Source organism: Felis catus, chromosome C1 (assembly GCF_018350175.1).
Source record: "Felis catus isolate Fca126 chromosome C1, F.catus_Fca126_mat1.0, whole genome shotgun sequence".
Classification (NCBI taxonomy): Eukaryota; Metazoa; Chordata; class Mammalia; order Carnivora; family Felidae; genus Felis; species Felis catus.
The window spans coordinates 173,100,756-173,116,255 of NC_058375.1; the positions used below are offsets into that span (position 1 = coordinate 173,100,756).

Below are 15,500 nucleotides of genomic sequence, written 5' to 3' on the forward strand. Positions count from 1 at the left end.
AACTATGTATATGAACCAATACCTGCTCTTAAAGAGATGATTGTGAAAGTTACTAGACACTATTTAACTCCCCTAAAGTCTTCATTGTTGGCGGCGGGGGGGGGGGGGGAGATTTTTAATTCAGCTTTAGAAAAAAATAACCATCTTGCATTGTTAATAGGACTGCAGTAAGGAAAGCCCATCCTAAACCCAATGTATGACTTTCTTTATGCTTGACCTGATGTCTGTCGGGCCCCTGACGTGTTCTAATTTGCTTGGCTGTCGTGGGCAAAATACAAAGGTTTATTGTGAGCATGTACTGAGTATGTAACTCTGTGCTCCCTAGGAATGGAAGACAAAAGAGATGCTGCTTCTGATGAGGATTGGAGAAGATGTTAAAAGAGAAGCTAGGATAGAGGAACAACGGCGTCGCAGCAGAGAAGAGAGTGACAGGAAGGTGGGGTGAGCTTTAAAACCTCTAACTGGGACTGTTTGAGGAGAAGCTTTTGCTAGTTTTGGTATTTGAAAGTACACTTTGCGAGATAACAATGGACCAGTTACCCCAAATGATATGCATTATACAAAACTGAAAGCTACGGATATATTTTGGCTATATTATATTCTAACTATAATCAAAAAAGTGCTGCCTTATTATTTGATACAACTGCTTTTGACTTTATCTCACGACGTAAACTAGTAATTGTTCTAGGAAAAAAATGATAAACTGATTTTTCTTACTCTCAGAATTTCTTGGAAAAAGTTCTCAATATTTCCCTACCAGCTAATTTTTTTAGAGTAACTATTTTTTATTTTAAATGATACATAATATTTTATGATTTAGAATGTAAACCAGTGTAAAGAGAAAGAAATTATTTGTAATCCTAGCACCACCTATTGTATGGTACATGCACACATTGTGTGATATTTCTATGAAAATTTATTACAATAAATAAATTCATGTTATTACACCTTACAGGGTGTTTTGTAGATTGCTTTTTCATTTAATAAAAGAACATTGACAACTCTCCATGTGGATTAATGCTTGTCTAAAATTACAAGTAATTTCAAAGCTTATTGGTTTTTATTTTTATTTATTTATTTTTAAGAGAGAGAGAGAGAGAAAGCAGGGGAAGGGCAGAGGGAGAGAAAGAGAGAGAGAGAATCTTGAGAGAGAGAGAGAGAGAGAGAGAGAGAGAGAGAGAGAGAATCTTCAGCAGGCTCCACAGCCCAGTGCACAGTGCACAGCCCAGCACAGGGCTTGATCCCACAACCCTGGGATTATGACCTGAGCCAAAATCAAGAGTTGGACACTTAATCAACTGAGCCACCCAGGCGCCCCTCAGTAGCTTATGGTTGACAAACTAGATGTAGTATAGAATATACATAATTTGGTTATATTGATATATACTGCTATGTAATATTTTTATTAATGTAAATTTAAATATGTATGATAATCTTTTATTCTACTTTGGTGCATATACCTTTTAGTATTTTCAAGGTTCATATGGTGAGCTCAGCTTATCCCACTTTGTTGTAATTATTATTTTCTAATAATCACTTTTTTGCAATGGGAATTCTTTCCAAACTGACCTTTTTGTTTGCTTCCAGACATTTCTGAAAGTATCTGGTTTGTAGAGCAACAGAATGTCCCAGGTCTCCCCTTTTTGCCTCATGCCAATTACTATTCAAGGAGTCCTGACCAATTTTCGTGGCAACCAGTGCAATGGGACAAGTTCTGGCACTGGAAGTGCTTTTAGACACTACCGCTGATGGTAGACATGGTGACAACACAGGAAGCTTGAGCCATGTTCATGGCAGAGAGATATCTCAATTATTGATATTTCCAATGAGTTATTCTAAATTGTTTCTCTTGAATTGTGTTTTAATAGAAGTTTTCAATTCATTGGTGTATCCTTCTTAATATTTTAATATTTTTTTCAGATTGACACCATTTTACATTGACATACATTTTACTCCAATGTATGTGCTTAAATTACAATTATGGAAATCTTTAAAAGATTTGCCTTTGTATCTTTGTCAAAAATCAGTTGTATAGTGTATTTTTGTATTCTTTTCTACTCTTCTATTCTTTTCTACTCTAATACTGTCTATTACACTGCTTTGATTACTGTACCTTTTATAGTTCTTTAAATCAGTAGTGCTAACCTTTTAAGTTTGTTCTACCATTTTAAAGTTGTTTTGGCTAATCTAAATCCTTCACATTTCTGTACAAATTTTGGAATCCGCTTTTAAGTTTCTACCAAGAAATCTTACTGAGATTTAGATTAGCATTATGTTGATTCTATTGGTCAGTTTGAGCACAGTTGATCTCTTGATAATATTGAGCCTTCCAACTTGTGGACCAAATATTTCTCTCCAATTATTTAGGTTTCCTTAATTTTTGCAGTTTTCAGGTCTTATACATCTTTTGATAGATTCATCCCTAGGTATTTCATAATTTTTATGCAATTATAATTGGTATTTTTAATTTTAAATTATGATGATTTGGTGTTAGTATCTAGAAAAGCTAATTTTTTAGTCTGCATTGACAAAATCATTCTAGTAATTTATTTCTAGATGCCAATTGACATTCTACATAAATGATTACATTGCCTATGAATAAAGGTAGTTTTATTTCTTTTCTTTGGGTGCTTTTTAATTTTCTTGCCTGATTGCACTGACTTATAACCCCTGTTATAACCTAGACTAGAAAAAGTGATAATGGACATTATTATCAAATATTTCTTTTGTCCCTTCTGTCCTCTGTACAGGCATATATTAATTAGGTTGCTTGATGTTCCACACCTCACATATACTCTTTTCATTTTGTAACTTTTTTTCTCTCAATCTTTCCTTTTGGATGGTTTCTTTTCCTTAATGCACTTTAATTAATCTCTTCTGCAATGTCTATTCTGCTATTAATGCATATCTTATATTACTCATCTCATACATTTAAAAAAATGATTTTGGTCCTTTTTATATCTTCCATGTCTTTTCCTTACCTTGTAAATATATGGAATACAGTTGTGCTTTAATATTATTACCTTTAATTCTAGCATTTGTATCATTTACGGGTCAATTTTAATTGATAGATTGACTTATTTTATGGATCATATTTCCCTGCTTCTTTATATGCTTGGTGCTTTTTGATTAGATGTTAGATATGAATTTTACTTTTTGGATGCTGAATATTTTCGTATCCTTCTAAATATCCTTTAACTTTTTTCTTGAATGTAGATAATTTCTTTGGAAACTGTTTTAAGTCTTGCTTTTTAAGATTTGTTAGACGGGACCAGAGCCATGTTTAATCTCACACTAGTTATTCCTCACTACTGAACCAAGACCCATTTTAGTACTCTACCCAATGCCCTGTGACTTAAGACGTTTTTCTGGAGTGGATGGTGAAAATAGGCATGATAGACAGGTACCAAGCACTTTTCTCTCTAATCCTTTAGGATGGCCTTTGTTTGTTTCCTCGCATACCTGTACTGATCCATTCTCTTGCTAAATACTCTAGGGAACCCATGGAGGATCTCTAGGGTTGTTTCTCTGTGCAGTTATTTTCTTTCTGGTATGTCGAGGGTCAATATTAGCCCGGAAGCTTAAGACAGGAGTGACTGTTGATTTCCAACGTATACTCTCACATTTTAAATGTTTGTTTTGCATTTTTAAACAGAAAGCTGACATTAATTTTATATATCTTAATATTTTAGAAACAAGCCCTTCTAGAGAAAAAAATGGCTTATCATTTACAAAAAATGCAAGAAAATGGCTTTAAAAGAGAAGAGATGAGAAACAACACATTTCATTACAGAGGACAAGATGGAACATATAGTGAATGTGAGAATATTAAAAAGCTGATGGAGCTATATAGAAAATGCTTATCTATGTATTTACGTAAAAATCCTTTCATAAAACTCTGATTGCTTACAATTGCTATCTGCTTTGTGTTAGGCACAGTTCTAGGCGTTTTTCTATTACGGTTCAAGTGGAAAAATAAACATATATGTAAAAATTAAAACAAAGTAAAATAATCTTATCAAGTGGTCTAGTAAGCAAGCTTGCCTATACTGTAGTTCTGACTTCCCTATACTAAAAATAATGTATTTTTTGCTACTGAAACTTTAAAAACTTGCATGTAAGATAATTGCTATTTTATAACCAACATGGTATTCTACTATTTTCCCAGCCATAATGAATAGACAGTACCAGAAGAAGGTGGGGGGGGGGGGGCAGGCAGGAGGTCGGGGAATAAAGAAGGGAGGAAGTGGAGAAGAAGGGAGCGTAAGGAAGAAAAGACAAAAGAAGGAAATGAAGAGTTTAAAGGAGGGATATCCAGTCATGACTTTGCTATGCCCAATCTCTACCAGCTTTCTTTAAGCTCATAAAATACATTAAGTTTGTTAAATTAAATTAATGATGTTAACTACAATTTCGTAGCCAGAATGCAAAAATATGGATTTGCTTTAATTATCCTATGTGGTATCAGGAAAGAACAAGATCGTCCTCCATCCTATCAATCCTCTTTCTAGATGAAAGCCTCCTTGTGTCACTCCAGTAGATTACTAACTAGTTTTTATTGCCTCTTTTTTCAAACCTACTTCAAATCTATTTTTCAAACTGCTACTAATTACACTTTAAATCTGTTCTGAGGCTTTCTTCTGCTCCCAAAACATAAAGATCTCCATCACCTCTTAACTGAAGCTCAGACTTTTGAGGCAACCATTCATCACTACCTAGAGCCCAACTCAAACCTAAATTTTAAGCTTTATTTCATACCACCTCCTTGAAGAAGGCAGCTATGATCTAGGGGTGATGTACTTAGGCTCTAGAGCTAAACTGCTAAAGTCCATAATCTTTACCAAACTGCTTTACCATAATAATCTATCCATTCAAATAGCTTGGACAAATTACTTAACCTCTTTGAGCTACAGTTCATGATCTAAAAACAAAAATAGTACTCCTAAATTCTCACAAAGATCTCAAAAGTCTGTAGTAACTACTCAATTTATTTCATTGTCCAATCAAATGAGACTACTGACCATTCCTAACACACAAGGTCCTTTTCTTACTTCTGTACCTCTCTGTCCAATTTTCTTAGCCTGGAGTGATGTGCTCAGTGTCCATCTATCCCAATCCACAATTCTTTAAGCCCCACTGTAAGTGACATTCCACAAAGTATTTCTTTTTAAAAAAAAACAAAACATTTATTTATTTTTGAGACAGAGAGAGACAGAGCATGAACCGGGGAGGGCCAGAGAGAGAGGGAGACACAGAATCTGAAACAGGCTCCAGGCTCTGAGCTGTCAGCACAGAGCCCGATGCGGGGCTCGAACTCACGGACCGCGAGATCATGACCTGAGTCGAAGTCGGATGCTTAACGGACTGAGCCACCCAGGCGCCCCCCACAAAGTCTTTCGTAACAGCCCTAATTGGAAGATCCTTCTTCTTTGAATCCCTTATAGTACTTTGTATTATTTTCAATACACTTACTACATACTTCCCACTGTCTTAATCACCCATAATATCATATCCCCCACTTTTGTTTTCACAGAGCAGATAGTACTGCATTTATGTATGTATGCATGTGTGTGTGTTTGTGTATAAAATATATATTTGCTAAATGGACTAATTCAATTTATTCAGCTCATCAAAATAATGAAAACAATCTCATGCTTCAGAAAAGAAATCACTTTAGTAACTATATACATTCCTACAAACTCAACTGTTAACTTTCTAAATAGGAAAAGAGTTCCAAGTAGACATTTTAAACATTTGTTACCTCAAATTCCCTTTTGAAGAAGATGTAAAGGGGGTGCTTGAGTGGCTCAGTTGGTTAAGCATCTGGCTCTTGATTTGGGCTCAGGTCATTATCTGACTATTGTGAGCTCAAGCCCTAGATTGGACTCTGTGCTGAGCAGGGAGCCTGCTTAAGATTCTCTCTCTCCATCTCCCTCTCCATGTGCCCCTCCTCACCCTCATGTGCATTCTCTCTCTCTCTCTCTCTTTCTCTCTCTCTCTCTCTCTCAAAAAATAAAGATAAAATACATTAAGAAGGTATGAATGAATCCAATTTATATTATCAAGGTGACACGAATATCTATCTTACAAAACAATTATACTTCCAAATAATATTGTCATCTTCCACCAAGTAGACAACTTCCAGAGGGACAGAGAGAGAATGAAAGAGGAAGGGAATATTAGGTGAAATTTGCTCCTGTGGGCATACAGATCACTCTCACATTTACATCTCTAATGAAAACCCATTGAGTACCCATTATGTGAGGAGACTTTGCCCTCCTTACGTGGTTAAAAAGAAGAACTATAATTACCTCTATCACAAAGGAGTAATATATATACAGTTGCCTGTGCCAGGCTGGGAGGCACATCCAAGAATGCAATAGTAACTGTGGCCCAGTGGGTCTCTAGCCAGTAGCTACATTGGTATGCATCCCAGCAGATAGGAAATGACATGTTACAGTTTGTCTGGGTGTAGCTTTTCTCTCTACCAGAAGAAAATTCTGTCCCTTCAAGTATATCTTTTAACTTGAAGTGATAATATTTCAAGAATTATTACCTTCCCATTTCACATCTTTCCATCTTCTCCAATACCTCCCTATAATCCCACATACAAATTAGCATAAGGCTCACCTCCCTTGGGCTTGATAAAATAGTCTATCTTGGGTAATTCTGTCATCACTCTTACTAAAAATAAATGTTTTATTACATTTTTTAAGCTTATTCTCCAAAGAAGAAAAAGAAGTCTTTTGATAATATGAACTTAGTTTACCAAGTTGGTGACCAGAGACCAAATAAAGGAGTATATGGTAATTTAATATTTTGATAAGAAATACTGTAGTAATTTGAGGAAAGACTGAGTTTGGATAGAATCTTTTGCTTAAATGTTTTAAATGCTTAAATCTTCTGTTTTGTGTTGTCAAATGACTGATTTAGAATGATGCTTACCAATAATGACACAACCTCTATTGCTTTCAGAATTTGATCTCTAGTTACTAATTTAGTGTTCTAAACTTAATATTATGTCATAATTTTAGAAAAATAAAATGAAAAATCTATTGCTGTTAAACAGTATATGATACCTAAAAAAAAAAAAAACTAATTTTTATAATGTTCATAATGATTTTAGAAAACTCTGAAGTCAGTCAGAAATTAACTCCAAAACTACTCTGAACCCTATTGAATTTTACTTTATTATGTATCCCATACTGTTACTTCATGTTGTCTATTAGGGCTCACTGGATTAGACCAGGAACACAAACGGCAGCATAAAACTTCTCCAAATAATACACTGTCAAAGTGTGAGGCTGTTAAAAATTGAACAATATGAATCTCCTCCCGCTACCAAATTTCCAGGAAAAAATTAAAGCAAAAAAGTTAAATTACTTTGGCATTATTAATTCAAATTTAAAGAAGAAAAGTCCACAATCTTTCCTCCCTGAGTATGTAATTTGATTAGTCTCATCAAGACTCTGAAACCTGGGGAGCGACAGAGTTGTCTTTAGCAGAGGATGTCTTCCACTTTCAGGACCACTGAGGTAGATTTAACTCTTAAGCTTCATGGGTCCTATTTTTAAAGCTCAAAGACTTTTTTAAAGACACCAATAGTTATTACAAGGCACACAATTATGACAACACCAGCCCCACCTCTACAAAATGTGTACATTCATCAGTTGAAGGAGATTTGGGTTGTTTCCAGGTTTGGGTGATTATGAATAGAAAAATCAGAAGTATTTGTAGTCAGCTTTTTATGTAAACAAGGGATTGTTGAGTCATAGTAAATGTATGTTTAAGTGAACAAAGTACTGTCCCAACTGCTTCCAGAGTGCCTGTAATATTTTTCATTCCCATCACTAATGCACGAGAGATCCATTTGCTATGCATTCTTGCAACCATTGTATTATCAGCAATTTTTTATTTTAGTCATTCTAATAGATATAGTGTTAGCTCATTGTGATTTTCATTTGCATTTCCCTGATGGTTAATGATGATGAATATCTTTTCATATGCTATCTGCCACTTGTAAATCCTGCTTAGTAAAGTATCTGTTGAAGCTTTTTGCTCATTTTTAATTGGGTAATTTTCTTACTGTTAAGTTTCAGAAGTTATTTATATACTCTGAATACAAATCTTTTTCAGATATGTGATTTGCAAATATTTTCTCTCAGTCTGTGACTTGCCTTTTAATTTCTGTTCCATTGATCAATGTATGTGTCTATCTCTTTGCCAGTACTGCACTGTTAATTAGCATAGCTTTTTACAGTCTTGAAATCAGGTAGTATAATTCTACCAACTTAATGTTTTCCCTCAAAATTTTAGGACTATTTTAATTTGCTTACCTTTTGCATATAAATTTTTTGATCAGCTTGTCTGCAAAAATTAGGCTGAGATATTTTAGTGAAGTACATTAAATCAATCTACAGATCACTTTAAGGAGAAAAGAAACCTTCTACAAATCTTGGTCTCCCAATCCATAAACATAGTATCTTTTCTGTTTAGGTTATACTTGATTTCTGTCATAAGTGTTTTTATAGTTTTCAGCATAGAGATCTTATATATGTTGTGTCATATTCATACATAAGTACTTCATTGTTTTGGTACTATTATACATGATGTTTTTAAATTTTGTTTTCCTGTTGTCCATGACTATACTTTTTACTATACCTCTTTTTACATATTTTTAGTGGTTGTTCTAGACAACACTGTACTTATCTTTTCACAATTCCACTTCACCCTTTAAGTGGAATGTACATCTTTCCACTATCTATGACTTCTTATCCCCCAACCCTTTGTTATAGTTGCCCTATGTATTACATCTACATACATCAAACATCCATTCAGACAACATAACATGTTTTATTTTAAATACTAAATAGAAGAAGATTAACATATTATATTTACCCAGATAGCTACCATTTTGAATGCTCTTTAATTTCTGATATTCCAGGTTTCTTTTCCAGTATCATTTTTTTCAGTCTACAGAACTTCTCTTAGTATTTCTTTCAGAACAGATTTTCTGGCACTGAATCATCTTATTTCCCTTCTTCTAAAAATGTCTTTATTTTACCTTCATTCCTGAATGACAGTGTTTTCATTCGATATAGAATTGTAAGTTGACATTTTTTCCAGAACTTGAAAACTGTTTTTCTGTTTCATTGTGTTTCTGTAGTTCTGATGAGATATTGTCTATATTTGAATAGTGATCCTCTATAAGTAAGGTGACATTTTTCTCTGGTTGTTAAAATTCTGGGGGGTGGGAAATAGCTTTTAGCAACTTAATTATGATATATCTTGGTGTGGATTTTTATTTTTTTGCCTGCTTTAATCTTCACTGAATTTCCTTAAACTTAAGTTTATATCTTTTGCCAAATTTCATTTAAGCAGACTTCCTTATCTCACAGAAAGAACTACTATCCAAATCTAGTGATTATCATAACCATTATTTTTTAAATATATTTAAAATATATTTACTACATGGGTGTATATCCTTAACTACATATATACATATAGATAGAAATAAATACCATTAAAAATATTTTAATGTAACTGATATGCTGTTGTATCCAGTTGTATGTGATGTGCTTTTTACACTCAGCATTATGTTTCAGAAGTTTTATCTCTGTGCTGCCTGACATTTTATTTCATTACTGATATATCCCATTGTGTGAATATACCACAATATACATATATTTCTCTTGATGGAAATTATATACATAATATTTATATTGTATTTTTATATGTTATATATATTTGTATTATATGTTACTGATACTATATTTATATATTATATATTATATTTATATAAATGTTTATATAAATATAAAATCTCATGGTACTCATTGAAGAGATTCTCTAGGGGTTATATGCCTAGATATGGGATTTCTGCATCATGTTTCCTTTTCTGAGAAATCATATTTTCAAATCTCTTGTCCATTTTCCTAAGGGGTTTTCTTTCTCCTGTGGATGTGAAAGATTTTTAAGCCATACTAGATAATTGTGTTAATATATATATATATATATATATATATATGTATATATATATATGTATACACACACATTATAATAAATACCTTCTTCCAATTGTGATTTGTTTCTATCCTTTCTTTTTATCTTTTGATGTACAGTTCTTAATTCAATATGGCTGATGTTAATCTTTTGTCTTATTTGTAGCAAATATTTCCAGTTTGTTAATGGCTTTTTTAGCTGTTCTTTTTTTTTTTAAGTTTATTTATTTATTTGGAGAGTGGGGAGCAGAGAGAAGAAGAGAAAGAATCCCAAGCAGTTTCTGTGCTGTCAGCATGGAGCCTGATGCAGGGTTTGATCTCAGGAAGCATGAGATCATGACCTGAGGCCAAAGTCAAAAGTCACACATTCAATTGACTGAGCCACCCACGCACAACAGTTTTTCTTATTAAACATTTCAAACATAAATAAAAACCAGCAGAACCCATATGGTGCCTCCATCTGACTTGTTTCACTTAGCATAATACCTTCTCTATCTATAAAATCATGCCATTCACAAATAGTGACAATTTTACTCTACTTTTCCAATTTGGATGACTTTTGTTTCTTTTTTTTTTTTTTTTTTTTTTTTTTTGGCTTAATTGGAGTCAGAAGGTCCCTTAAGCTACCCATCAGTCTCTTAATCTATATTTTAGAATTCTTTTCCAGGTGCCTGGGTGGCTCAGTCGGTTAAGCATCCATCTTTGGCTCAGGTCATGATCTCATGGTTCGCGGGTTTGAGCCCTGCATCAGGCTCTGTGCTGATAGCTCATAGCCTGGAACCTGCTTCAGATTCTCTGTCTCTCTCTCTCTCTGTCCCTCTCCTGCTCATGCTCTGTCTCTCTCCCTCTCAAAAATAAACACTATATATATATATATATATATATATATATATATATATATATATATTCTTTATCTCTTTTTGGGTGAGTTCCACTGCACTCAATTCCAGATCACTAGCCCTTTCTTCGGTTCCACCCATTCTGCTGTTGAACCCCTATAGTATCTTTTTCAGTTCAGTTATTGTATTCTTTAGCTCTATGACTTATGTTTCACACTGTCTTATATTTTCTCTTTGTTGATCTTTCTGTGTTCATCCATTCATCTCTCAAGATCTGTGAGCATCTTTATGATGATTACTTTGAACTCTTTATCAGGCAAATTACTTATCACTTTTTCATTAAAGTTTTCTTTGGGAGTTTCTCTTGTTCTTTCATTTGGAACACATTCCCCTGTTTCCTCATTTTGCTTGTTTTTTTTTTTGTTTTTTGTTTTTTATGTATTAGGCAAAACAGCTATCTCTCCCAGTCTTAAGGGAGTGATCAAAAGAAGACCGGAGACCGGGTGTGTGTTTCACTTGTCTGTGCAGCATCCTGCCAAGAATTGGCTCTCCGATTGTTTCAGTCCCATGGGGCCCAAAACACAAGGACCCCTGGCCACTAGAGCCAGACAATCAAAGGGTATCCCTTGTGAACTGTGTGTACCTGCTGGCTTTGATAGGGCCACGGGGGGGGGGGGGGGGGGGGTGGTTAGGGCAGGCAAGCCCACCCACTGGCTTCAGTGGGGCAGGGCCACAGGAGTTTGCAGGGGTAAGGCAAGCAGAATTAGCAGGGTAGAGAGAGTGCAAAAACGGCACCTGGCAGTGCCAACACTTGCCAAGATAGGAGACTATAAAAATGGGAACGATCAGCACCTCCTTCCCTGGAGAGAGTTGGAACAAACTTCTACCCTTCCAGAAGATGCTTTTAAGAATAGCCAGTGGATCTTCTTCCTGTATGGTCTACATGCTTTTCAGCCTGCTGTACTTGTGCTGGGTCTTAGGGTAAGTAGTCTGTGTACTAACCTTTTAGGAACAGAATCTTATTTCCTAATGCCCTTTGAGTCTCCTGGATGTAAGCTATGTTGATGTTTTGTTTTGTTTTGTGTTTTTTTAAGTAGGCTCCATGACCAGTCAGGACCCAACATGGGGCTTGAAATCACAACCTTGAGATCAAGACACAAGCTGAAATCAAGAATCAGACATTTAACTGACTGAGCCACGCATGCTCCCCCATATTGATTTTTAAAGCCAGATGTTTGGAGGCTCATCTCTCCAGTGCAGGTCCCAAGGGCTAGGGAGCTCAAACTGCTTGCTTCTCAGGGATATGCTCCATATTTGTGAATCCCTCTCATAGGTCGGTTGTCATACCACAGGTGGGGTTTTTGGCTAGACCACACCTCTGCATGGTGTATCTCATTCCCACGCAGATGTGGCCTTTTTATCTTTTGTTGTGGAGGAACTGCTCAGCTAGCATTCAGGGATTTTTCAGAGAAAGTTGTCGTTTATGTAGCTAGAGATTGGTGGGTCTACGGAAGAAGGTGAGGTCAGGGTCTTCTTATGCTGCCATCTTGCAGGTTCAATTTCTCTAGCAAGACTGATTCATAGACGGTGGCATGCCTTTCCATCAAGAGGCATATAATATCTCATTTCCTTTCTCTTTGTACTGTTAGCAGCAATTTATGTTCAAGGCCTAGATCTATGAATTAATTAAGGGTTTCAAGTTGGGATAACTTAATTCTATCATTCCTTCTTCTTAGGTTAATTGGAAAAGTTGTATTAAAAGAAATTTCCTCTTGGGGCACCTGGGTGGCTCAGTCGGTTGAGCGGCTGACTTCGGGTCAGGTCATGATCTCGCGGTCTGTGAGTTCAAGCCCCGCGTTGGGCTCTGTGCTGACAGCTCAGAGCCTGGAGTCTGTTTCGGATTCTGTGCCTCCCTCTCTCTGACCCTTCCCCATTCATGCTCTGTCTCTCTCTGTCTCAAAAATAAATAAACGTTAAAAAAATTAAAAAAAGAAATTTCCTCTTAACTACTATTGGTTACAGTGTGGTATAGGATACTTTGGAAAAGCAGATTGAAGCTTAACATTTTACAATCATTTATCAGTTTTCAAAGTAGTAAATTGTTTCAGTAGCATCCTTCAACAGTGAGCAATTAGGTTTGTTTTTTTCATTGTGAATTTACAGATTTAAATAAATTTAATGTACTTCAATAAAATTATGTTAATGTGTTTATTAATGCTAAAAGGGTGATAGTTCCTGCCAGTGGGATCTCCCGTTAGTATAACTCTTGAGTCCTTTGTGACATAACCCTAATGATTTTTTATAGATTCCTTGCTATCTGGGAAGACAGGATTATTCAAGCTTATTTTGTACACATTTAATTGCTTCAACATCATTGAGTTTCACTGGCATCTTTTAAATGATAAAGTGAACATATATAGATGATAGACAGATAGATGATAGATACATAGATAGATAGATAGATAGATAGATAGATAGATAGACCTATTTCTGGACAGTCTCCTGTTTTATTTATCTATTTGTTCTTACATGAATACAGTGTTCTCTTAATTACTATAACTTTATAATAAGTCTTCAAATTTGGTAGTTTGGGTTCTCTAATATTTGTGGTTCTTCTAGATTGACTGTCTTGTGGTAGGGCCTTTACTTCTCCATATAAATTTCAGAAACAGCTTTCCAGTTTCTACAACATAGTCTGTTGGGATTTTATTTGGGCTCACCTTTCATTTCTTTTTCTTCCTGGCTAGCACCTCCAGGATAGTATTGAAAAAAATGGTGATTGTGTACATATTAAACTTGTTCCAAAAATTTAAGGGAACATGATCAATATAGAGTGTCAGCTCTAGAGATTTGAAGATAGCTTTTATCACAGGAAGGACATATCCTCATATTGCTAGTTTGATCATGAGGTTTGATCATGAATGGCTATTAAACTTTATCATTTTTTCCCTGCATCTTTGAGATAATCATCTAAATTTTCTCCTTATTTCTTTTAAAGTTGTGAATAACTTTGACTTCTTTTTAATGTTATATGTTAAACCAGTCCCACATTCTTGGGATTAACGTTATTCATTCATCATGCATTATCTTTATCATATATTGTTAGATTCAATATATTTCATTTATAATTTTTGCAATTTTGTTCATGTGGGATGGTGACTGAGGTTTTCTTTTCTTGTAATGTCTTTTAATGAATTTGGTATTAGAGTGATTTTGGTCTCAAAATATGAGTTGTGAGAGTAGAAGTATTCCTCTTTAATTTTCTGGAAGAGTTTGTGTATAATTAGTGTAATTTCTTCTTGAGATATTTGGTGTAGTTCAGAAATGAAGTCAATTGAGCCTGGAGTTTTCTTTGTGTACGTGTTTTTAACTACATATTAGATTTCTTTAATAGATATGTAGTTCTTCATATCATCTATTCATAAATGAGATTAGTTTGTGTTTTTCAAGAAATTTGTCCTTTGTATATAAATTTTTAAACCCACTACCATACACTTATCATAATATTCTTTATTATTATTTTTTAGTATTATCTATATAGACTTTTGTTGTGCTATTATCTCTAATTTTCCTGATGCTACAAATTTGTGCTTTTTCTTGGTAATCTGGCTTATCGCTTTTATTGAACTTTTCAAAGAATTAGCTGTTTCATTATTTTCTTCCTTTTTTTTGATTTCTTTGATATTCACTTCAATCTTTACTATTTTCTTTCTTCTGCTTACTAAATATTGACAAGGAGCTGGAAGAATTGAAACTCTGATACACTGCTGAATGGCTTGTAAAATGGTATGGCAACTTTGGAAAACAGTGTGTTGTTTTGTAAAAGTTAAACATATACCCACTGTATGATCCAGTCATTCCACTAATAGATATTTACCCCATAGAAATGAAAACAAAGTGACTTGTACACGAATTCTCATAAAAGTTCATTTGTGAGAGGCCAAAATGGAAAAAACCCAAATAACAGGTAAATGAATAAAAACTGTGGTGTATCCATATAATGAAGCACTTCTCAGAAATAAAAAGGAACAAATTATTAAAATATGTGAAACCATTATACTGAGTAAAAGAAGCTAGGTAAAAAAAGAGTACATATTATATGATTCCATCCATATAAAAGTCTAGAAAATTCAAGCTAATCTTGTGTGAGAAGTATAGAGTGGTGTTGTCAGGATGGGAGGAGAAAGATAGATGGATTACAAAGGTGGATCAAAAAACTTTTAAAAGAGTATTAGAAAAGTTATTTGATTGCAGTGATAGTTGTAGACATATTTTAAAGTTGAAATATTTTCAATTTAAATGAGTATAGTTTATTATACTTCAATTACACTTCAATAGATTGTTAAAATAAAACAACTATGGTTTTTTCTCTCTCATTTATTTACTTTTAGGGCCTGCAGCAAATGCCATTTATCAATCTCTAAGTAATACAAAGAATGTCGTCAAAAAATCAGCAACTTTAGTTGGCCAGTCAGATGTACAAGTTAATAGTACTGAGCAAAAGGTATAAAATTATGTCTCAAACTTTTGTATGATGATTACTTATCTAGTTAATTTTTCACTTCTATGATCTCTTTCACTAGCATGATACCAATTGGTTAGGGATATTAGGGTCTATTCATGAGGCCAGATTTCTTTCCTTGGGCGTATTGAGTCACTA

General features: G+C 34.4%; 1 protein-coding gene across 5 annotated transcripts in view; it reads left to right on the top strand.

Annotated features, from left to right (window-relative positions):
- The window catches only part of FSIP2 (fibrous sheath interacting protein 2), a 95,356-nt gene that overhangs the window by 8,226 nt on the left and 71,630 nt on the right, over nucleotides 1-15,500 (top strand). For 4 of the 5 annotated variants that reach the window (XM_023259535.2, XM_045034114.1, XM_045034112.1 and 1 more), the window contains 4 exons: nucleotides 326-436; nucleotides 3,693-3,819; nucleotides 6,717-6,806; nucleotides 15,232-15,344. In XM_023259535.2, coding sequence (XP_023115303.2) covers nucleotides 326-436; nucleotides 3,693-3,819; nucleotides 6,717-6,806; nucleotides 15,232-15,344 — 441 coding nt within the window. The remainder of the gene's footprint in view (nucleotides 1-325; nucleotides 437-3,692; nucleotides 3,820-6,716; nucleotides 6,807-15,231; nucleotides 15,345-15,500) is intronic. The other variant, XM_045034111.1, reaches the window with a different exon arrangement.